The sequence below is a fragment of the Somniosus microcephalus genome, chromosome 9, assembly GCF_052327205.1.
Source record: "Somniosus microcephalus isolate GS21.2 chromosome 9, FLI_Smic_1.0, whole genome shotgun sequence".
NCBI lineage: Eukaryota > Metazoa > Chordata > Chondrichthyes > Squaliformes > Somniosidae > Somniosus > Somniosus microcephalus.
Genome location: NC_140995.1, coordinates 173,796,416 through 173,821,644, shown reverse-complemented (window position 1 = coordinate 173,821,644; position 25,229 = coordinate 173,796,416). Strand labels below are relative to the sequence as shown.

The window sequence follows — 25,229 nt, the reverse complement described above, 5'->3', positions numbered from 1 at the left end:
AAAACGATTAAAGGCAAATTGACAAATCTCATGTCTCTTGCAACAGAATTCAGACAAAATGTTTGATGTAAACGTGAACCCTTCTGCCTAGTTGTCAGGCACAGATTTTTTGATTTTAAACTAGTTGACAAAAATAACTGCAGAGAAAAAAATAATCATTTTTGAGAGACAAGAAAGAAATATCCTCCCTTTCTCTCTGCCAGCCGGAAGCTATGTAGGGTGTAATCTCTCTATCAATAAGCTATCCTTTGTTTGCTCCTTTGAGCGTCGGGAGAGCGCGGCGCACCACAGAAGAGGCCTTAAGCATTTAAACAGTAGCGCAGCAGAGCAGCAGCAGAGAGGGGAAAACAAACTCAGAGTAAATTTGCAAAAGTGACATCAGTGTCAATGGAGTGGAGGAGCCCATGAAAACCAAGTGACGTCAGGGCGAGCAAGGAGGAGGAGCTCTAAGGGCAAGTAAAAAAAGTAATTTGCTTTTTTTAACAAAAGCAATCCACCTAATTTTAATTCAGGCCATCAATAAACAAATAGAAAAGACTAGAGATGGCAGGCAGGCTATGTGTTGGGACTGCGGTATGTGAGAGTTCGTGGACAGCGAGACTGTCCCGGATTTTCACATCTGCAGGAAGTTGGAGATGAGTCAAAGTCACTGAGCTGGAGTGCGAGTTAGAGATACTCCGAAACATCAGGGAGGGGAGGACCTTCTGGATACTCTTATCTGGAATAGTCACACCCCAGAGGAAAGCACAGGCTCAGGAAGGGGAGGGTGCGACTGTCAGGGAGCAAGGTAGTAGGGACTTAGGAGGTTGAGAAGGAGGTCCTGCAAACACTGGTCCTGTCCAACAGGTACAATATACTCGCTACCTGTGAGGATAAGGAGTAAGGCTGTGGGGAGGACAGCCACAATGCAGACCAAGGCTCCGTGGCTCAGAAGGCTGCCAGGGGGCTGGGGAAAAGAGCAGATGCACTGCAGCAACTCGCCAAGGCTTCTTCGGCAGCACCTCCCAAAACACGACCTCTTCCACCTAGGACAAGGGCAGCAGGCGCATGGGAACACCACCACCTCCAAGTTCCCCTCCAAGTCACACACCATCCTGACTTGGAAGTATATCGCGGGTCCTTCATCGTCGCTGGGTCAAAATCCTGGAACTCCCTCCCTAACAGCACTGTGGGAGTACCTTCACCGCACGGACTGCAGCGGTTCAAGGCGGCGGCTCACCACCACCTTCTCGAGGGCAACTAGGGATAGGCAATAAATGCTGGCCTTGCCAGCGACGCCCAGGTCCCATGAACGAATAAAAAAAAATAGAAATATGGTAGTGATAGGGGATTCTATAATTAGGAGGATAGTATCCTCTGCAGCCACAAACAACAGTCCTGAAGGGTAAGGGATATCTCGAGGTGGCTGCAGAGGAATTTGGAAAGGGCGGGGGGAAATCCAGTTGTTCTGGTCCATGTCGGAACAAACGACAGGCAAGAACAGGGAGGAGGTCCTGTTGAGGAGCATCAGGAGTTGGGAGCGAAATTAAAAAGCAGGACCTCGAGGGCAATAATCTCTGGCACCAGTACAGGGACAGGAAGGAGCTGTACCAGTGGGATGGGCTCCACATGAACTGGAATGGGACCAGTGTCCAGCAGAATGGGTAAATAGAGAGGTGGCAAAGGTTTTAAACTAGCAGGGTGGGGGGGGGGATCTACAAGAAATGAAACTAGCCTAAATATAAACGAAACAGGAAAGGAGAGGAGAGCGTACGATAGACTAAACTAAGGGAGGACATAAATGGCCAGGGAACAATGAGTTACAGAACAGGAGTGTAAAAAGATGGTTAAAAAGAGGAACTACTCTTAAAAGTTAGTTAAACTGTCTGTACAGTAATGCACAGTGGCCATAATAAAACATGAATTGGAGGCAATAATACGTTGTGAGGAACCAGATATAGTAGTAATTACTGAGACATGGCTACAGAAAAATCAGGACTAGGAATTAAACATTGCAGGGTATAACATATTTAGAAAAGGTAGAGGGGGGGGGAGGGGGAGGTGGAGTAGCTGTACTTATTAGAGATAACAATGTAAGTAGAAAAATGTGACACAGCTAGCAGTAAGACAGAAATAGAATCCATATGGATAGAGATAAAAGACAATAAAGGAACAATCACATTAATTGGGGCAGTCTACAGACCACGTAACAGTGGAAGGGAGGTAGAGGAAGAAATATGCAAACAAATTAGGGAAATGAGTAAAAAAAGACTAATAATCATGGGCGATTTCAACTACCCCGAAATTAATTGGCCAGAAGAGGTAGGTAAACGAGATAAGGGAATGGAGTTCCTACAATGTGTGCAGTACTTTCTAACCCAGTATGTAAGAAGCCCGACAAGGGAGGATTCACTACAGGATCTAGTAATGGGGAATGAACCACAGCAGATAAGTGAAATAAAAGTAGGGGAACATCTAGGCAATAGTGACCATAATAATTGAGAAGGAAATAAGTATAACAAAGACCAGGGTAATAGATGGGAGAAAAGCCGATTGAGGGGCTGAGAATAGAACTTGGGGAAAATAAAATGGACAACAATATTTGCAAACAATGATGTAGAACAGCAATGGGAAACATTTAAAACGATGTTCAACAGAGTCCAGGAAAAATATATTCCGCTAAAAAACAAGAACAAATGAGACACCGTGGATGAATAAAGACAGAAGAATTGAGGGTAAGAAAAGAGGCATACACTAAGTACATGGATAGCAGGGGAGAGCATGACGAGGGTGAGTATATTAGGAGAGAAGCAAAAAAAAATAGGAAGGCAAAGAGGAACTATGAAATTAAATTATCAAGGAACATAAAGCAAAACAGTTAAATATTCTACAGGCACCTAAATAAAATAAGGAAAGTCGGGATGGGAATAGGGCCACTAAGGTATAGACAGGATAAAATCACAGGCAGCGATGGCGAAATGACAGAAATATTAAATAATTACTTTGCTTCAGTATTTACCAGGGAGACAGATTGGGTGGACCAGACATCAGAAGAGGAGATTAGTAATGAGATAACTGCATTTGAAATAAAAAGGAGAAATATTAAATAAACTAATCAAACTCAAAGATGATTAGACCCCTGGTCTGGACGGATTATATCCGCATATTTGAAAGAATCTAGCGAAGAGATAGCAGAGGCATTACTACGCATATTTAATAATACATTAGAAAAAGGTGTAGTGCCAGAGGACTGGCGGATAGCTAACATAATACCTATATTTAAGAAGGGAGACAGAACATGTCTAGGGAACTATAGACCAGTCAGCTCAACATCGGTGGTAGAAAAAAATAATGGAATCCCTACTAAAGGAGAAAATAGAAAAACATCTACTAGATGCCAAAAATATAACAATGAATACTCAGCATGTATTTCAAAAGGGAAAGTCTTGCTTGACCAACCTCATTGAATTCTTGGAAGAGGTAACAGAGAGAGTACACAAAGGTAATAAAGTAGATGTAAGTTATCTAGATTTTCAAAAGGCCTTCGATAAGGTGTCACATAATAGACTAATGAATAAAGGTCAGAGCATGTGGAGTCAGGGGACAAGTAGCAGAATGGATAGCTAGCTGGCTTCAAGACAGAAAGCAGAGAGTAGGGGTAAAGGGTAGCTACTCAGAGAGGCAGAAGGTGGAAAGTGGGGCCCCACAAAGATCAGTGCTGGGACCACTGTTGTTCACGATTTATATTAATGATTTAGACATTGGAATCAAAAACAGAATTTCTAAATTAGTAGTTTGTAACTTTTTTTCTAATGAAAAGTTAATAATCAGAGTGTAAACTAATGAGAAACTTGTATTGCCAATCACAGAATCACAGAAATCCCACAGTGCAGATAGAGGCCATTTCGGCCCTTCGAGCCTGCACCAACACATATCCCACCCGATCCCCGTAACCCCTACACCAACACATATCCCACCCTATCCCCGTAACCCCACGTATTTAATCCCCCTAACACTAAGGGTCAATTTATCATAGCCAATCAACCTAACCCGCACATCTTTGGACTGTGGGAGGAAACCGGAGCAAACCCACGCAAACACAGGGAGAATGTGCAAACTCCACACAGTCACCCGAGGCCGGATTCGAACCCGGGTCCCTGGCGCTGTGAGGCAACAGTGCTAACCACTATGCCACCGTGCTGCCCTATGTGTGAAGAGGTTTGTAACAATTGACATTTGTGAATTTTGAATAAATGTACTTTGTCCTAATGAGAGATTTAAAATGACAGATTGTTACCATGAGAAGATTGCAGTTACAGAATTTATTATAATGGCAGCCTTTTAGGATTAGATTCCACTTCGGAGTCACGTATTTTTTTCATTCGTTCGTGGGATGTGGGCATCGGCCAGCATGTATTGCCCATCCCTAATTGCCCTCGAGAAGGTGGTGGTGAGCTGCCTTCTTGAACTGCTGCAGTCCTTGTGGTGAAGGTACTCCGACAGTGCTGTTAGGGCGGGAGTTCCAGGATTTTAACCCAGCAACGATGAAGGGACAGCGATATATTTCCAAGTCAGGATGGTGTGTAACTTGGAGGGGAACTTGCAGGTGATGGTGTTGCTATGCGCCTGCTACCCTTGTCCTTCTAGGTGGTAGAGGTCGCAGGTTTGGGAGGTGCTGCCGAAGAAGCCTTGGCGAATTGCTGCAGTGTGCCGGTGGTGCAGGGAGTGAATGTTTATGGTGGTGGATGGGGTGCCAATCAAGCGGGCTGCTTTGTCCTCGATGGTGTCAAGCTTCTTGAGTGTTGTTGGATCTGCACTCATCCAGGCAAGTGGAGAGTATTCCATCACACTTCTGACTTGTGCCTTGTAGATGGTGGAAAGGCTTTGGGGAGTCAGGTGGTGAGACACTCGCCGCAGAATACCCAGCCTCTGACCTGCTCTTGTAGTCACAGTATTTATGTAGCTGGTCCAGTTAAGTTTCTGGTCAATGGTGACCCCCAGGATGTTGATGGATTCGGCGATGGTTGAATGTCAAGGGGCGGTGGTTGTTGGAGGTAGTCATTGGCTGGCACTTATGTGGCGCAAATCTTATTTGCCACTTCTCAGCCCAAGTCTGAATATCATCCAGGTCTTGCTACATGTGGGCATGGACTGCTTCATGATCTGAGGAGTTGTGAATGGCACTGAACACTGTGCAGTCATCAGCGAACATCCCCATTTCTGACCTTATGTTGGAGGGAAGGTCATTGATGAAGCAGCTGAAGATGGTTGGGCCTAGGATACTGTCCTGAGGAACTCCTGCAGCGATGTCCTGGGGTTGAGATGATTGACCTCCAACAATCACAACCATCTTCCTTTGTGCTAGGTATGACTCCAGCCAGGAGAGATTTCCCCAATTCCCATTGACTTCAATTTTACTAGGATCCCTTGATCAAAGGCTGCCTTGATGTCAAGGGCAGTCACTCTCACCTTACCTCTTTTCTCCATGTTTGGACCAAGGCTGTAATGAGGTCTGGAGCCGAGCGGTCCTGGCAGAACCCAAAGGGAGCATCGGTGAGTAGGTTATTGGCGAGTAAGTGCCGCTTGATAGCACTGTCAACGACACCTTCCATCACTTTGCTGATGTTTGAGAGTAGACTGATGGGGCGGTAATTGGCCGGATTGGATTTGTCCTGCTTTTTGTGGACAAGGCATACTTGGGCAGTTTTCCACATTGTCGGGTAGATGCCAGCATTGTAGCTGTACTGGAACTGCTTGGCTGGTGGCATGCTAGTTCTGGAGCACAAGTCTTCAGCACGACAGCCGGGATGTTGTCAGGACCCATAGCCTTTGCTGTATCCAGTGCACTCAGCCGTTTCTTCAGATCACATGGATTGAATCAAATTGGCTGAAGACTGGCTTCTGTGATAGTGGGGACCTCAGGAGGAGGCCGATATGGATCATCCACTCAGTACGTCTACCCACTGTGTCACCACCCCTGGTGGATCTGTCCTGATGAAGGAATCTGGGACATTGGCTGAAAGGTCAGGCTGTTGCTTGACTGTGGGACAGCTCTCCCAATTCTGACACAGATATTAGTGAGGAGGACTTTGCAGGGTCGACTGGGCTGGGTGTGCCACTGTCATGTCCGAGGTCGACGCCGGGTGATCCGTCCGGTTTTATTCTTATTGTTTTTCGTAGTGGTTGTGCACAACTGAGTGACTTGCTAGGCCATTTCAGAGGGCAGTTAAGAGTCAACCACACTGCTGTGTGTCTGGAGTCACATATAGGCCAGACCAGTTAAGGACGACAGATTTCCTTCCCTATAGGACTTAATGAACCAGATGGGTTTTTACGACAATCCAATAGTTTCATGGTCACCATTACTGATACTAGCTTTTTATTCCAGAGTTAGTTAATTAACTGAATTTAAATTCCCCAGCTTGCCGTGGTGAGATTTGAACTCTTGTCTCCGGATCAATAGTCCAGGCCTCTGGGTTACTAGTCCAGTAACATAACCACTATGCTATGTATAAAGGAGAGACAAAGAACGGTCCCTGGTATTCCCTTGAGTTTACTCAGAGTTTCACTTCGGGAGTATTAAGTAAATCAACTGTCAGGTTCCCAGCACAAAGATAAATGCTTTGGCTCACACAACTTTAAAGATTGTCAGAATGTTAAAATAAATATTGCCCCATTATCCCGCTCTGATCTCTCTGTCCTCGGCCTATTACATTGTTCCAATGAAGCTCACCGTAAGCTCGAGGAACAGCACCTCATCTTTCGATTAGGCACTTTACAGCCTGTCAGACTCAACATCGGGTTCAACAATTTCAGATAATTATCCCTGCCCCCATTTTTCATGCAGTATGATTTTTGCCACTCCCATTTGCAACATTTTATCTTTCCTGCCTCTAACAAAAGTACAGGATGTTCTTTCAATTTCTTCCTCCCCTCCTAACCCCGCCCCCCCCCCCCTCGCTGCACCTGCTTAATATCGGTTACATCTCCAGCTTTTTCCAGTTCTGATGAAGGGTCCCAGACCTGAAACGTTAACTGTTTCTCTCTTCACAGATGCTGCCTGGCCTGCTGAGTATTTCCAGCATTTTCTGTTGTTATTTCAGATTTCCAGCATCCACAGTATTTTGCTATTATATTGCCCCATTATTTGTTGTTTTGAAGGTTTCATTTGCTGCCAAGCTTATGCAGTTTACTGCAGCCGATACTGTCAGTGTAAATGTGATATACTCCTGTCAGCTCATAGTTTGTAGCTCCATGAAGCTCAGGTCTGTGCTTTTTAATGAATGCTTGATACTGCCTTGTCTTCTATAAATCATATACAAATCAGCATTCTCCTTTGCTTCCTGATCGGCTAAGAGTTAGGAAGTGAAAGGAGCACTGCCCCACGTGATCCCAGGTTCGCATACGCACAACGGTGCGCTCCTAGGCTCCGTGGAGCACTACAATGTGCACAACTCTGCAGCGTTTGAAAGCAAGTTCTCGAAGGGAGGTTCGCACGAGGCAAGTGTGGATTTCTTTCGGATGTCGGCGGCGTACTCTTAGCAACGCGACCGTGATTTCAGGGCCATTAATAGCAATATGTTCCAATGTGAATTGATAAACCACTTGACTATAGCGCTCTCAGTTTATTATATCATCTTAACCACTCCACGTTATTGCTACCTTGGAGTACAGTCAAGGTCTGTGAGCTACTCTGTATAAAACACACTATTACTCTAACAACATCAGTACACCAACTCAATTTAGGGAAATTACTGTTATGCCAATTAATCAAATAAGACCAGAATAGCTGCTCTTAGACCAATATCTGGAAAAAAAAAGACAATATTGGTCCAGAATTTGCTGGGAAAATAACAGCGAGTCCACAGCACTCATTGTTATTAATGCGTAAACAACCTAGCAATTTGTGTTGAGGAAGAGATACGCCGTGAGTTGCGAATCGCCACAAATTGCTGGACGATTTGCGCCGCACTGCCGTTAACCTCACAAAAACGGATCTCACGTCAGTCGCCATGAGTTTCAAGAAATTGCTGGATTTGCGCTATAACCATGAATTAAAACTCGCCGCAGGAAGTTAGAGCTGGTATTTAACAACACCTATTAATTATGAGATTTATGTTCCTGCAATGCCACTCAACCTCGAAGGCCCAGAAAGGGAACAATTGAAGCTGTCGAGTCTCATTCCTGCAGGTACTAAATTGTTCCTAGAGGTTTTTAAAATTTAACATTTTTTTTAATGTCTTACTTTTCCTTTCTGTCTCTTAATCCAATCTTTCTTTCATAGAAACATAGAAGATAGGAGCAGGAGTAGGCCATTCGGCCCCTCAAGCCTGTTCCGCCTTTTAATGAGATCATGGCTGATCATCCAAATTCAGTACCCTGTCCCTGCTTTCTCCCCATATCCCTTGATCTCTTTAGCCTTAAGAAATATATCTAACTCCTTCTTGAATATATTTAATGAATTGGCCTCAACTGCCTTCTGTGGTAGAGAATTCCACAGGTTCACCACTCTCTGGGTGAAGAAATTCCTCCTCCTCTCAGTCCTAAATGGCTTATCCCTTATCCTTAGACTGTGACCCCTGGTTCTGGACTCCCCCGCCATCGGGAACATCCTTCCTGCATCTAGTCTGTCTAGTCCTGTTAGAATTTTATAAGTTTCAATGAGATCCCCTCTCATTCTTCTAAACTCTAGCGAATATAAGCCTAATCGACCCAATCTCTCTTCATATGTCATTCCTGCCATCCCAGTTATCAGTCTGGTGAATCTTCGCTGCACTCCCTCCATGGCAAGAACATCCTTCCTCAGATAAGGCAACCAAAACTGCACACAATACTCAAGGTGTGGTCTCACCAAGGCCCTGTACAACTGCAGCAAGACATCCTTGCTCCTGTACTCGAATCCTCTCACTATGAAGGCCAACATACCAGATGCCTTCTTAACCGCCTGCTGTACCTGCATGCTTGCCTTCAGCAACTGGTGCACAAGGACACCCAGGTCTCGTTGCACTTCCCCTTCTCCTAGTCTATTGCCATTTAGATAATAATCTGTCTTCCTGTTTTTGCCACCAAAGTGGATAACCTCACATTTATCCACATTATACTGCATCTGTCATGCATCTGCCCAATCACCCGACCTGTCCAAATCATACTGGAGCTTCTCTGCATCCTCCGCACAGCACACACACCCACCCAGCTTTGTGTCGTCTGCAAACTTGGAGATATTACATTTAGTTCCCTTGTCTAGATCATTAATATATATTGTGAATAGCTGGGGTCCTAGCACCGATCCCTGCGGTACCCCACTAGTCACTGTCTGCCACTTGGAAAAAGACCTATTTATTCCAACTCTTTGCTTCCTGTCTGCCAACCAGTTCTCTATCCAAGTCAGTACCTTACCCCCAATCCCATGTGCCTTAACTTTGCACGCTAATCTCTTATGCGGGACCTTATCGAAAGCCTTCTGAAAGTCCAAATACACCACATCCACTGGTTCTCCCTTATCTATTCTGCCAGTTACATGCTCAAAAAATTCCAGTAGATTAGTCAAGCATGATTTACCTTTTGTAAATCCATGTTGGCTTTATCCGATCCTGTCACTGTTTTCCAAGTGCTCTGCTATTACATCTTTTATAATGGACTCTAGCATTTTCCCCACTACCGATGTCAGGCTTACCGGTCTATAATTCCCCGTTTTCTCTCTACCACCACTTTTGAATAGTGGGGTTACATTAGCTACCCTCCAATCCATGGGAACTGTTCCAGAGCCTATAGATTTTTGGAACATGACCAGCAATGCATCTACTATTTCTAGGGCCACTTCCTTAAGTACCCTAGGATGTAGATTATCAGGCCCTGGGGGTTTATCAACCTTCAATCCCGTTAATTTCCCTACAAATACTGATTTCATTCAATTCCTCCCTCTCATTAGACCCTATGTTCCCCGACATCTCTGGGAGGTTATTTGTGTCCTCCTTTGTGAAGACAGAACCAAAGTATGTATTTAATTGGTCCGCCATTTCTTTGTTCCCCATTATAAATTCCCCTGATTCTGTCTGCAAGGGACCTACGCTTGACTTCACCAATCTTTTTCTCTTCATATATCTATAGAAGCTTTTACGGTCAGTTTTTATGTTCCCTGCAAGCTTATTCTCATATTCTATTTTCCCCCTCTTAATTAATCCCTTTGTCCTCCTTTGCTGAATCCTAAACTGCTCCCAATCCTCAGGTTTGCTGCTTTTTCTGGCCAATTTATATGTCCTCTCCTTGGATCTTATGCTATCCCTAATTTCCCTTGTTAGCCACGGTTGAGTTACCTTTTTTGTTTTATTTTTATGCCAAACAGGGATGAACAAATTCTGTAGTTCATCCATGTGATCTTTAAATGTTTGCCATTGCCTATCCACCGTCAACCTTTTAAGTAACGTTCCCCAATCCATCCTAGCCAACTCGCGCCTTATACCATCGTAGTTTTCTTTATTTAAATTCAGGACCCTAATCTGAGTCAAATACTTCACTCTCCATCTTAATGAAGAATTCTGTCATATTATGATCACTCCTCCCCAAGGGGCCTCGCACAACAAGATTGCTAATTAATCCTTTCTCATTACATAATACCCAGTATTATCCCTCTCTTTATTTCTCTTTTTGCATCTAATTCAGCCTATTTCTTCCTCAGTCATTCCCGTTTCTTTCTCTTTCCTTAAATTTCATTGGTTAAGTAGATAGACTGTTGGTCCCATCGTTCACCAAGGTCCCAGTGCCTTTGATCTCACTGTGCCTTTATCAACTTGCACTTCCAGCAATTTGAGGTGCAAAAGTATTTGAGCTGAAGGGTGAGGTTCAAAAAAATAAATCAACTCACAGGGAATGCCGCGAGATGCGTCACTCCAGCACATTCTGGGCCATTATTCTTAATTTGTACAGAAAGCTTTCAAGTAAAAAAAAGTGAATTTAAGATAAGTTAAAGAAAGTAACAAGTGAATTTTCAGAAGTGAACACACTAAAATAAGAGTAGTACACATCTACGTTCAGAAATGTAGTGCCCATTTAAATTTTGAGAGAATTCTATTCCCATTACCCTCTTAAGCTTTGTCATTTCTCATTTTATGTTTAATTATACTTTTGCTTCTGAAAATTCAACATGGTTTTTTTTGCAGAAGATTCGTTGACAATGGTTAGTTTAAAAACACCATAAATTAAAGGATGATGTTTTTTGGAGCAATTCAAAAAATATTTTAAATGCCAATGCCAGAAATTATCAGTTCAGCAATTCTGATGCAATGTTAGTTGCTTCAACCACAATTAAATGAATGTGCCAGGACAAGACTAACACTGGCCTTACCTTGCAGTAATAATTTCATAATATAGAACAAAAAATACGAAGATTTTCTTTTACCTCATAATGCTGAGCTCCCAATTACAGCTATCACTTTACACTATTTCCAATACGAATCAGTATTCAGCCTCATCCTTCAAGTAATCTCTACTATATTCTAATAGAAGCTCCAACATTCTATTTCTTTTATTGATCTGCGGAGGCTACGGAGAGGATGAGAGTAAACTCAAACTTTACACTTTAGCAAACAACATTCAAAATAGGACAAATACAGCAGCTCCATTTAGAAGGATAAATGTTTTATAACTTGCTGTACCTTACAAGTAACTTTAATAATTTTTTGGATGAACAGCGGAGGATAGCTGCAAACAAGCAGAGTTAAAGAATGACACACTGTAGCTCATAATCTATACTCACCACAATACTGTCTGGGGAAGGTGTCTTTTTCTTCTTTGATTTCTTTTTCTCAACAGCCAATCCAGAATAGCTTTTGAACACCTCTTCAAACTGAGCCTTAGTCTTTGCCTTGGCTTCACTTTCCCCTACAACATAAGCTACAATGGTCAAAACTGACTGTAAACCAAGCAGCAATTCACACCCAAATTTAGGAGATAGAAACTGGGGTTTTACATGCACTGCGGTTCATGTGACTATTAAGCAGATTGTTTTGTTTTCAATGTCTAACAAAAAACATCAGGAAGCAAGCAAAAATAATTCTGCAATCATTTAAGTGAATATTTAGCATACATTTTTTAATTCTTTAAAAAATAATCACTCAAAATGAAAGAAAGCTCATTATGCGCTGAAAAAACATATTTCTATCTTAGCCAAGTCATAAAAATCACATTGTTCACCCAGCAAATTGAAAACATGTTTAGTCATTCAGGTATATTATTAGAAGAATCAATAACATAATTACTCAAATTAACTAAATATGATTAATTGAATATGGTTCAATAAAAACAACATTTACAGTCCTTAAAAATTCAGAGTTCTCTGCATATCTGCAAGTTGTGATGGTTTGACTGGTCAGTATTTTTAATATGGCTTCTCTCCTCCTTGGTTTAGTTTTTGTTTAGCAATTATTTATTTTTGCACAATGTTTGTAACTGTCTCTTGCATCGGCTTAATTTTAGTCTGATTCTCTTACCTTCTTTTCTGTCTACCTTCCATTGGTCTTAGTTATGTGGTAGCCCATCTCCATTCACAAAAGAAACAAACAATTATGGAAAAACTAGTCATATCCATTTTCAGAAACCTTAGTAGTTTTACCAAAAAAATGTGAACAAGTGGTAAGGAATGACATACTGATCTGGAAGGAGAAGGAGTGTGGATATTGTATTATGCAGTATATTAATCACTAGCCTTTTATCTTTTGAAACCAACCTAGACCAAGGGAGTAAAAGTCTCCTCTATTTGTTGGCTGGCAGGGTCCTACTAAAAATAAGTGTGCACAGTAGCAACCAAGTTTGGTTCAAAGCTAAAATTCACCTACATCAGCACCTAAGAGGCCACAGAATGGTTGATGTGCAAAATAAAAAAAGTCACATTAGTGCAGTAGAGCATGCTCTTCTTGGGCCAAAGAATGTTGTTAGCACAGAGCACAGGGAGCTTTACTCTGCATGTAAATGTACTGTATGTGAATTGGGAGGCTTCGAGACCGATACTGTGTGCTGAAATGGAAAGTGTTCTATTCCCCAGCACTAATATCCTCCAGCTTGATGAGCGCAAGATTCACAAAAAGAAACTGTTTTTCGATGAAGGAGCCCACTTCAATATTAACCAGCTTCTTTTTCAGGTAAACAAAAATATGCTGGGAATCTGAAACAAATCTGTTATTCCCCACAGATGCTGACTGAGCTGCGGAGTGTTTCCAGCATTTTCTGGGTTTTCTCCCCCAGATTTTGACTGACCTAATATGTACTTCCAGAATTTTTATTTCAAATTTCCAGTATTCTCCTTTTATCAAAACCAAGAAAGTTGTGGCTATGCCGTACCTGCTGGCATTTTTATCAAGACTGTACTTGGAGAGCTTCCTTATCTACTACATCCTCATTTAATACCTTTAGCTGACAGCCAACCTAAAACAATTGAAAGAAAGGAGCAAGGTGAGGCACTAAAATGGATTATTTGAGGATGGGGAGGGGGGTGGAGAAGGGGGGCAGGGGAAAAGAGAAGGAATCTGCTTATTGTACACCAACAATGCAGTGAATAAACTGTTCACTTGGACAACTCAAATTCTTGCTGTGATACATCCACGTCTAGACAACCACCTCCCTTCCCCAAACTAAAGAATTCAGAGATTCCGATAAATCATTTGTAATTTGAAACTAGATGAATATACATATTTTGCACTTTTAAAGGTTTTTTGGTAAAGGCATTTATACTATAGTGTCACAATACATTTTTCAAACGAGCAGTAATATTTTCTGGTACTTCTAGTCATGCGATCACATGCTTTCAAGTGGGCGTAGCTTTCGTTGAAAAAGTCAGTGCAACTATAAACAGGTTTCCTTGTTTAATATTTGCTCTGATTTTGTTTTCAGCCATGTTAACGGCCAGAGCAAAATATACCCAAAGGTCTTTGTTGCTGTACAAGATGCCATGTTAGATTGCAGTACTACATACTAATGCATTTACATGCAAAGTGTGCCTGTAACCTATTGGGGTGCACCAAGTGGAGACAACATATCCCCATCGGAGAGGAGGAGGGAGGGGAATTTCCCCAGCAACAATTTTAACGCAAATAGAAAACAGGAATTTCCATTTTATAAACTCACACTAATTTTTTTTCTAAAATTAAACGAGTAAGTTCACCTCCTTAAGTGAATCAGTTCACAGCCAGTTACAGAGAAATAACGAGACCTTGCTCTCAGCAGGAGAGTAATATGCATTAAGGAAAATAACTATATAATAAATTGATTCTCACCATCCAGAAGTTAGAGAATGGGTATACAAGAGTGATTAAAAACAGCCATCCAATCCTCCCGAGACCACGAACTTATTATGACTCCTACTTACAGATGCCGACAGCTGCTTCTTGCCCACTTCCCACCCATTCTGGGTGGGTGGATCAGCAGTATGTTCATGAGGGCCTGCGGTTAAAATCGGCGTGGCCTCAATGTCACGTGCGGGGAAACTAAGCATTTTCCCCGACTGGAAACCCACTGGTAGTTAAAATTCCTCCCAGATTTAAAAAAAAGATTCAACTATAACCTCTCATCACTGGCAACATCTGAGTGAATCTACACTGCCCCTTTCCCTTTTGTATCATTCCTATCATGAGTAGGTGGCTTGAGAGGAAAAAACACTAGCATATGTTAGGACAAATAGACAATTTCTTAGCTGTTAGCATTTTAAGATTTTATCCACAGCCTGTGTTGGGATTTTTTTTTAAAGTATTTCAATTGGGCATAATTGTTTCTAAAATAGACAGACAGACATATTGCTATCTTGCAATATCAATAAAAATGGGCTCGCTAATTTAAAAACAATAAAGGAGTAATGATACAAAAAATGAAAGATAAGGCAAAGAAAAATATTAAAAGGAAGATACATTCTGGCTCCTTAAATTTCAATGTTGAACCCCCAAATAGATTTCGGACATAGCCAAAATATATTGAAAAAGCATTAATCTTTCTTATAAAATAAGCTACACTGATCGAAGAATACCTTATTTATAAAATGTTGTCGAAGCAATGTGACAGGATAGAGAAGAATTGGGGTAATTCCATGTCAGATTGCTAATAAGCTTAAAATAGCCTGTAAGTCAATCGATTTATATCCTCTTGCAAAATAAAATAATTGCAAAGCAACAAGTCAGAGTTAACAAACTTTGACAAAGTGACCTTTTAATAGCAGGCTTAATATTTTGGTCACAGAATCATGTAGCAGCAGGGGTAGTAGCTGACAATGGTCACTGGTCCACCAGAAAGACAAGAAAGACTTGCATTTATATAGCACCTTTCACTACCACCGGATGTTCCAAAGTGCTGTACAGCCAATGAAGTACTTCTGAAGTAACAACAGAAAATGCTGGAAAAACTCAGGCGGTCAGGCAACATCCGTGGAGAGAAATTAGAGCGACGTTTCGGGTCTAACCCTTTTTCAAACTGGAAAGGAAATAAAATAGATCGAAGGCAGGGCTACGATAGAACAAAAGAAGTAAAAGAGACATTAAGAGGTATTCAAAACCAGACGAGTACTTCTGAAGTGTAGTCACTGTTGTAATATAGGAAACGCAGCAGCCTATTTGCACACAGCAAGCTCCCACAAACAACAATGTGATAATGACCAGATAATCTGTTTTTTTAGTGATGTTCCCGATGGTCGGGGAGTCCAGAACCAGGGGTCACAGTCTAAGGATAAGGGGTAAGCCATTTAGGACAGAGATGAGGAGGAATTTCTTCACCCAGAGAGTGGTGAACCTGTGGAATTCTCTACCACAGAAGGCAGTTGAGGCCAATTCATTAAATATATTCAAGAAGGAGTTAGATATATTTCTTAAGGCTAAAGGGATCAAGGGATATGGAGAGAAGGCAGGAACAGGGTACTGAATTTGGATGATCAGCCATGATCTCATTGAATGACGGAGCAGGCTTGAGGGGCCGAATGGCCTACTCCTGCTCCTATCTTCTATGTTTCTATGTTGGTTGAGGGATAAATATTGGCCAGGACACCAGGGATAAACCCCTGCTCTTCTATGAAATAGTGCCATGGGATCTTTTACGTCCACCAAAAGAGCCTCGGTTTAACGTCTCATTCGAAAGACGGCACCTCCAACAGTGCAGCACTCCCTCAGCACTGCACTGGAGTGTCAGCCTAGCTTTATGTGCTCAAGTCTCTGGAGCAGGACTTGAACCCACAACCTTCTGACTCAGACGAGGGTGCTACCCACTGAGCCACAGCTGACACACATTGATAGAAACTAAAAAAAAACTTAAATCTACTTTTATACAAAGACAAGGGGGGTTTTGATGAAAAAATGTGCATAAGCTTTTGCATGGCGGGAGCAAGTGCATTAAAAACATTAATACAAAAGCAAAATACCGCGGATGCTGGAAATCTGAAATAAAAACAGAAAATGCTGCAAATACTCAGCAGGTCAGGCAGCATCTGTGGAAAGAGAAACAGAATTAATGTTTCAGGTCGCTGCTGAAAAGTTTACCAGAGGGTTTATTTGCTGCTGAACCAATCCCTGGCCTCACTCAGCATCAGAGAAACTTTTCTCACTCTGTGGCCCAGGGACACAGCCTCACTGGAGGAAGCCCGTATTTTCAATAAGCTTTTCAACAATTCAGTTGTGCCAAGAGCAGTATCCATGGGCAAAAAGGATGCTAATTCCTAAACAGATGAATAAATCAACCATATTTAGTTGCCAAGTATTTTTTTTTCAGCCAAAGACAAAATATTATAATACTTCACAACGCTATGGGCCGTATTTTGCAACCTCTACGGGTGTGTACGCGCCCGTAGGGGCCGCGCAAGTTCCAAGTTTAGGCATGCAAAGCACATGCGCTAAAACCCGGCACTTGCGATCTGTCAAGAATTGTCTTGACAGATTCTCCACAACCACAGGAGAAGGGCCTCTGCGGGTGGAGAGTTACGCTTTTTGCACAACTTCCGCCCGCTGAATGCCCGTGAAATTCTTACACGTGGTAAAAGCAGGCGTAAGGCCTGCTTTTGCCAGCATAAGAGTTTTAAAACATAGAAAAATAAAATTTTAATCACTCATTTATATATTAAAAACCCCGTCCAATAAGGCAAGTTTATTCTTAGCCCCGTAAAAACTATTTTTTCTCAAAAAATTTAATTTTTGGTTAAAATATTTAAATGGCATTTTAATTAATGTTAAATACGTAATTTAAAAAAATTTATTTAATGTGTTCGTGTATTTTTAAATAATCCCCATTCACACTTATACGTACGGAACTCGCATAAGTATGAATGGGAATTCGCTTCTTTTATTGGTTGGGCCGGCCCACGTGATCCCAGGGGCACCTACAAACCGCAGGCGCCCCTGGGATACTTGGTCCTGGAGAGGCCCAGGATCACAAGCCTCCGTACCTCCCGGGCCACCAGGTACATTAGTAGATTTTTCACAGGTTGGAGGCATCCGCCCACGGGAAACCTCCGATCGCAATTTTTGGCCCATTATGTTTTGGGTAGCAAAGACAAATTCGACATTGAAAAAGTCTCATAGTCACCTTTGTAACATTAAAACACAGTCTTAGTAGACAATTTGTTTTTCAAACACACACACACACACACCTTTTTTATAATGAAAAATTAGCTGCTAGTTTTTACAAAGTTTGTGGTCAACAACTGTGCAATCATATCGTGATGGTGATCCCTTTCTTGGCTCTAAATTTCTCTCTGTCCAAACCATTCTAGCTTTATGCTATTCTCATCAATGCTGCTATGCCCAAAACTCCTCTAAACTCTTCTTGCTTGTTCTTTATAAGCTCCAAATATACCACCCTGCACACTCTTCTTCCTCACTACAACCTCACTATGTCCTACTCTTACCTCATTCTTTCACAGTAACTCAGAATACCAGCCTTTCCTTTCTCCTTCAAACTTTAGGCTTTTATAAACCCACACTAGGCATCACCCAATCCCTACTGACCAATTTTCTTAATTAAAAAAAAAAATTCATGGGATGCAAAGCCAGCATTTATTGCCCATCCCTAATTGCCCTTGAGAAGGTGGTGGTGAGCCGCCTTCTTGAACTGCTGCAGTCGTGTGGTGAAGGTACTCCCACATTGACTTTGTCGTACTGGTTTGTTACATGGCTAGGACATTTCAGAGGGCAGTTAAGAATCAACCACATTGCTGTGGGTCTGGAGTCACATATAGGCCAGACCAGGTGAGGATGGCAGTTTTCCTTCCCTAATGGACATTAGTGAACCAGATGGGCTTTTACAACAATCTGGTAGTTCCAGGGTCATTATTACTGATAGTAGCTCTTTTTTAAAATTCTAGATTTATTTTATTATTTGAATTTAAATTCCCCAGCTGCCGTGGTGGGAATTTGAACACATGTCTCCGGATCATTAGACCAGGGCTCTGGATTACTAGTCCAGTAACATAACCACTGTGCCACCATTCCCATATTTGCTATTTTATTCTTTAGAAATTTGGCAGTGTCTTCCACCATGGGCCTAGATTTCCTCATTTAAAAAGTCTAAAATTTAATGCCAAGGTTGAGAGTTATATAGAAGCAAAAAAAAGACAGGCACATACAGCACCTTACCATGGCTCTCAGAAAGAGCTCACGTTCAAGAGCACACCTTTATTACCCAATACCTAATCATATGATATTTAAGTTGCTGCTTAACAACAGTTACCCATTGTGCTCTGAACTGGGTACGGTGTCTTTCTCTGTGCTCTCCTCTAATCTTTCAGTAAACAGACTGATGACACATTAGTGAGATGAGGCCTGATTATGAATAGTTAAGCTGCTTTACTTTACAGACAGTGAGCGAATGCACAGAGTAGCCATTATAACAAAATTTCACTTACTCCAAATAAATTTCCGTTCCCTCCTCACGAGCAAGAAAGGTCACACAGCTCTATCGTGGATCATGGGCTAAATAAAATTGCTTTTAATCTGCTTTAGCATATGCAGGGCCTGACCAGCTCTCTGAAGGCTGCCAGACTGCCTCCCTCTCAGCAGACCACACCAACTGAACTTAAAAACATTGGGCTAGAATTAGCGGTCAAGATGACGGCGAACTGGCAGCATTCATTGTCATTCCGCCTGTGCAAAGAACGAGCAGACACAATAAGACGAATGGCCTCCTTCTGCACAGCAAACCTCTATGTTTTATATGACGGTAAGCACGGCAGCCAATTTAAACACAACAAAGTCCCACAAACAATGAGATGAACAATCAGTTTGCAGTAGTGTTGGATAAAGGAGAAACGCTAGCCTGAATCCCAGACTTCGAGTCATACCATTATATCGTCAACGTCCACTTTAACAAGCAGGAAGAGCCCTGTTTTAAGGAACAAAGGAAAGATAGATTTTGAAGGAGTCTCATCCTTAGAAAAAACAAGTTGCGCAGTTTATACAGAAGCTATCCATGTGCAACTCAGGCAAAAATCAAGATAATGGCCCGTATTTTCCGACCCCCACGGTGTGTACAAACCCATAGGGGCCTCGCAAGTGCCGGTTTCAGGCATGCGAAGCGCATGCGCTGAAAACTGGCACTTCCAATCTGTCAAGAATCCTCTTCACAGATCATCTGCTTGCCCGGGAGAAGGGCCTCTGCGGGTGGAGAGTTACGCTTTCTACACAACCTCCGCCCGCTGAAAACCTTTAAAAATCTTACGCCTGGTAAAAGCAGGCGTAAGGCCTGCTTTTACCAGCAAAAGAGTTTAAAAAAATTTTCACTCATTTATAATTTTAAAATACTTTAAAATGTAAGTTTATTTTTAGCCCCGTAAAAAGCTTTAATTATTTTTTTCAAAAAAATTTAATGTTTAAAATATTTAATTTAATGAAATTTTAACTAATTTTAAATGGTGATTTAAATTTTTTTTTTTTATGTTTGTGTTTTTTGAGTGATCCCCATTCATACTTTTAACAGATCTATGCGGAGAGACCTGTCAAAAGTGTGACGGGGGATTCCCTTCTTTGATTAGTTCCCCATGGCCCACATGATCCCAGGGACGCTTGCGAACTGCCTGCGCCCCTGGGACACCTGGGCCTCTGTGCGCGGACCAGGAGAGGCCCAGGATCAGAAGTGTCGGGACCTACGGAGCCAGCGGGTAAGTTCGTAGATTTTTCCAGATCGGAGGCATCCACACGCTGGAAGCCTCCGATTGGAAAATCCGGCCCAACATTTATGACCTAGGTGAAAAAAAATTACAACTAAAGTTATTCAGTTACCAGGAAGGAATAATGGAAGCAAATACACATTGGCCCAGAAATTTGGGTTGGGGGCTTCCCACGGGTGCAAGCCTCCGACCTGCACTTACCTAGCGCGCCAGCCGTTGTGCTGTGGGCCCGCGTGGGATTCCGATCCTGGGCCTCCTCCAACTGCCGGCGCGCAGTGCTTGCGTATCCAGGGGCGCAGTTAGTTCAAAGCGTCCCCTGGGATCACGTGGGCCATGGAGAGCCAATGGTAGCAGGGAATCTGTATTCATAGATTTGACAGGAAGACCTGTCAAATCTATGAATACAATTCAGCCCCAAAACTGAACTAAAACTTCAAATAATTTTTTTTTTTTTTTAAATCACATTTTTAAAATAACTATAAATTACATAAAATAACTTTTAAACAATTTAAATTTTTAAAAAAATTAATTACCTGTAGTTTCTAACGGGGCTAAAAATAAACTTACCTTTCTTTAAAGTATTTAAAAATAATAAACCTGTGGAAAAAATATTTTAATTTTACTTAATTAACCACTTACCTTGTTAAAAGCAGGCCTTGCAACTGCTTTTTAAAAGCGTAGCTCCTGAAGACTTACCCTCCCGGAGAAACCTGCAAAAAAAACGGAAGTTCCAGGTGTACGCGCTGCCTCTCCGGCGCACGCGTTCGACCTGTGAACCCCTTCCTTCAAGGGAACGGAAGTTCCGGTTTCCCGCGCATACGCAGTGCATGCACAAAACCGGCACTTTCGTTGGGCCTACGCGCGAGTACACAGCGCGTACTCACCCGTGGGGACCCGAAGTTCTGGCCCTATATAGTTCTTGGATTTTCAATTTGTGTACACAGTCAACTGTGTAACCACTGGAAAGTACACAAAAACATTGATTATTTCCATGCTGTCACAAAGCTTATTTAAGGTCTTGATAGGATGTACATTTTTCACAGGTTGCAAGGGATTTTGTAAAATCAAATGGCCCTGCAAAATGAATCGTTACAAATAGCAGTAAAATTAGCAGAAGCTCGTTGCAATAAAAAAAGCTCCTAGCAATGTTGAGTCAGTCAAAACACAAGTCTATCTGTGCTATGTAGGTGCATATTCTCAGTTAGTCTGATTTCCTTCTTGATTTTAGATGGCAAAATTGAAATTAACTTACTGCTGTTATCATGTCCTGAAACAGTCAGCTAATATATACTTAAATGAATTCTCAAAAACTGCATTGTACTTGTACTGTTGAAGATTATGTGTGACTTTGTAGCTATGTGTTCTGTGGGGGCTGAAAGCTATTTTTTCCCCCCAAAGGGGCTCATCAGGTTCAGCTAAGCCAGTGTTGTTCAATAGAAACTGCTGACTAGCAAACAGATATGGTTACGGCAACGCCATTTTAGCTACATGCACAAATTTTAGTGGAAAACACCTTACGTATACTTACACAATACAGGTAAATGTACTTCACATTTGCAAATTTATTTAACAAGCATCTACCACCGTTCATTAACCAAGGAAGTAAAGCACTCAATAATCAAAAAACATTTTAATCTTACCATTTTATCAACAGATGCACCAAATAGTTTAAGTACACAACCATACACTGGAAGCAAATACACAATGTTCTTAATAGAGATCACATGCTCAGCAACGGTGTCTATTACACATTTTTAACTGACTAATCAAAAATGCAATTAGCCACATCTGGATTCCCAATTACTTGTATGTGGCTAATGTATTGGACAACACTGTACCACAGTAGTACAGGATTCGGTACATTTTTATACTATGGACTGATGTCCACTAGGAACTGGATTGAAAGGATTATTTCTCATAGGGCTTTACAGCCAGAAGAATCTGCTTGCTAGAGGTGAAAGCTAATTTTGGGCCAGAACTTCGGGTCCCCACGGGTGAGCGTTAGGTACTCACGCATAGGCCCAACGAAAGTGCCGGTTTCGTGCATGCACTGCGCATGCGCGGGAAACAGGAACGTCCATTCCCTTAAAGGAAGGGGTTCACAGGTCGAACACGTGCGCCGGAGAGGCAGCATGTATTCCTGGAACTTCCGTTTTTTTTCCAGGTTTTTCCGGGAGGATAAGTCTCCAGCAGCTACGCTTATAAAAAGCAGTCGCAAGGCCTGCTTTTAACAAGGTAAGTGGTTAATTAAGTAAAATTAAAACATTTTTTCCACAGGTTTATTATTTTTAAATATTTAAAGAAAGGTAAGTTTATTTTTAGCCCCGTTAGAAACTGTAATTAATTTTTTCAAAAATTTAAATTATTGTTTAAAATAGTTATTTCATGTAATTTATAGTTATTTTAAAAATGTGATTTAAAAAAAAAATTATTTGAAGTTTTAGTTTGGTTTTGGGGCTGAATTGTATTCATAGATTTGACAGGTCTTCCTGTCAAAGGCATTCCCTGCTACCGTTGGCTCTCCATGGCCCACGTGATCCCAGGGGACGCTTCGAACTAACTGCGCCCCTGGGATACGCAAGCACTGCGCGCCGGCAGTTGGAGCAGGCCCAGGATCGGAATCCCACGCGGGCCCACAGCACGACGGCCGGCACGCTAGGTAAGTGCAGGTCGGCGGCTTGCACCCGCGGGAAGCCTCCGACCCGAATTTCTGAGCCAATAAGAACATATGAACTAGGAGTAGGCCATTCGAGCCTACTCCACCATTCAATAAGATCATGGCTGATCTTCTACCTCAACTCCACCTTCCCGCACCATCCCCATATCCCTTGATTCCCTTAATATCCAAAACAGAGCGACTGCTGCCAACAACCAGAAGCATGATGTTTCTGCTTTTTTTTTTTTTAAATGATCACGCTAACGAGCTCGCTCCCTTCCCGGCATTTTCCACCAGCTCGCTCCCTTCCCGGCTTTTTCAACAACTCTCTCCTTTCCTGGCTTTTAATTTTTTTTTTTTTTTTTAAACAAACCCGCTCCCATGACGAACCGGTAGCGCGCATGCACAGACCGCTTCCGGTTCGTTGGCAGCAGTCTCATCCTATCCAAAAATCTATCGATCTCTGTCTTGAATATACTCAACGACTGAGCATCCACAGCCCTCTGGGGTAGAGAATTCCAAAGATTCACCACCCTTTGAGTAAAGAAATTTCTCCTCATCTCAGTCCTAAATGGCCGACCCCTTATTCTGAGACTGTGACCCCTGGTTCCCCAGCCAGGGAAAACATCCTCCCAGCATCTACCCTGTCAGGCCCTGTAAGAATTTTATATGTTTCAATGAGATCACCTCTCATTCTTCTAAATTCTAGGGAATATAGGCCTAGTCTACTCGATCTCTCCTCATAGGACAATCCCCCCATCCCATGAATCAGTCTGGTGAACCTTTGTTGCACTCCCTCCAAGGCAAGTATATCCTTCCTTAGCAGAGGTGGCCAAAACTTACCCCAGTTCGCCAGGTGTGGTCTCATCAAGACCCTGTCTTTACTCTTATACTCTAATCTTTTTGTAATAAAAGGCTAACATACCATTTGTTTTCCTAATTGCTTACTGTACCTGCATGCTAACTTTCAGTGATTTGTGTACAAGGACACCCAGGTCCCTCTGAACACCAACATTTCCCAATCTCTCACCATTTAAAAAATATTCTGCTTTTCTATTTTTCCTACCAAAGTGGATAACTTCATATTTCTCCACATTATATTACATCTGCCATGTTCTTGCCCACTCACTTAACCTGTCTATACCCCTTTGCAACCTCTTTGCACCCTCCTCACAACTTACATTCCCACCTAGCTTTGTATCATCAGCAAACTTGGATATATTACACTCGGTCCCTTCATCTAATTCATTGACATAGATTGTAAATAACTGAGGCCCAAGCACTGATCCTTGTGGAAGCCCACTAGTTACAGTCTGCCAAACGGAAAAATGACACGTTCATTCCTACTCTCCGTTTTCTGTCCGTTAACCAATCCTCAATTCATGCTAATATATTACCCCCATACCATGAGCCCTAATTTTGTGTAATAACCTCTTGTGTGGCACCTTATTGAATGCTTTCTGAAAATCCAAATACACGACATCCACTGCTAGTTACAACCTCAAAAAACTCTATTAGATTTGTCAAACACGATTTCCCTTTCATAAATCCGTGTTGACTCTGCCCAGTCATATTATGATTTTCTAAGTGCCCTGTTACCACGGCCCTAATAATAGATTCTAGTATTTTCCCTACTACTGATGTCAGGCTAACTGGTCTATAGTTCTGTGTTCTCCCCCTCTTTTCTTGAATAACGGGGTTACATTTGCTACATTCCAATCTGCGGGGACCGTTCTAGAATCTAAGGAATTCTGGAAAATTAAAACCATTGCATTCACTATCTCTGTAGCCACCTCTTTTAAAACCCTAGGATGTAGGTCATTAGGTCCAGGGGATTTGTCAGCTTTTAGTCCCATTAATTTCTCCAGTCTTATTTCTTAAAGTTCCTCATTTTCACTAGACCCTTGGTTCCCTACTATTTCCAGAATATTTTGTGTGTCTTCTTCCGTGAAGACAGATACAAAGTATTCATTTAATGTCTCTGCCATTTCCTTATTCCCCATTATAATTTTCTTGTCTCCGCCTGTAAGGGTCGCACGTTTACTTTCACTAATCTCTTCCTTTTTACATACCTATATAGAGGCTTTTACAATCTGTTGTGAAGGAATAGCCTTGATTCAGAGAAATACAAGATACCATGAACAGATTTCTAATATTATTGATAAAAGACATACTGGGTTTAAAAGACACAAGTCTCAGCAGACAGGCTGTAAACAGAAATACAGGCTTCTGAGAAAAGATCAGTTGATAACAAAGTGGTAAACAAGCGTTGAAATGGGAATTAGTTAAATATTCTAAAACAATGAAAGATTGAAGCAAACCATTGGTGGTTCCGAAAGGTCTATGGTTTGCAACGAACACAATGAGAGACACAGTTTAAAGAGTGAAAAACCAACACAATTGAAACAGAAATACAAACATTAAAAGAGGCAAGTGCCTTTGAAAACATGACATCAAGTAAAGAAACCTGCTGGT

At 41.9% G+C, this 25,229-nt stretch overlaps 1 protein-coding gene across 6 annotated transcripts in view; it reads right to left on the bottom strand.

Moving 5' to 3' along the window:
- Nucleotides 1-25,229, bottom strand: part of ahi1 (Abelson helper integration site 1) — a 328,929-nt gene that overhangs the window by 289,972 nt on the left and 13,728 nt on the right. For all 6 annotated transcript variants that reach the window (XR_015079575.1, XM_085997550.1, XM_085997549.1 and 3 more), the window contains exon 2: nucleotides 11,732-11,856. Coding sequence is in view for 5 of the 6 variants with exons in the window: in XM_085997550.1 (XP_085853676.1) it covers nucleotides 11,732-11,856 (125 nt within the window). In the remaining variant the exon portion in view is untranslated. The remainder of the gene's footprint in view (nucleotides 1-11,731; nucleotides 11,857-25,229) is intronic.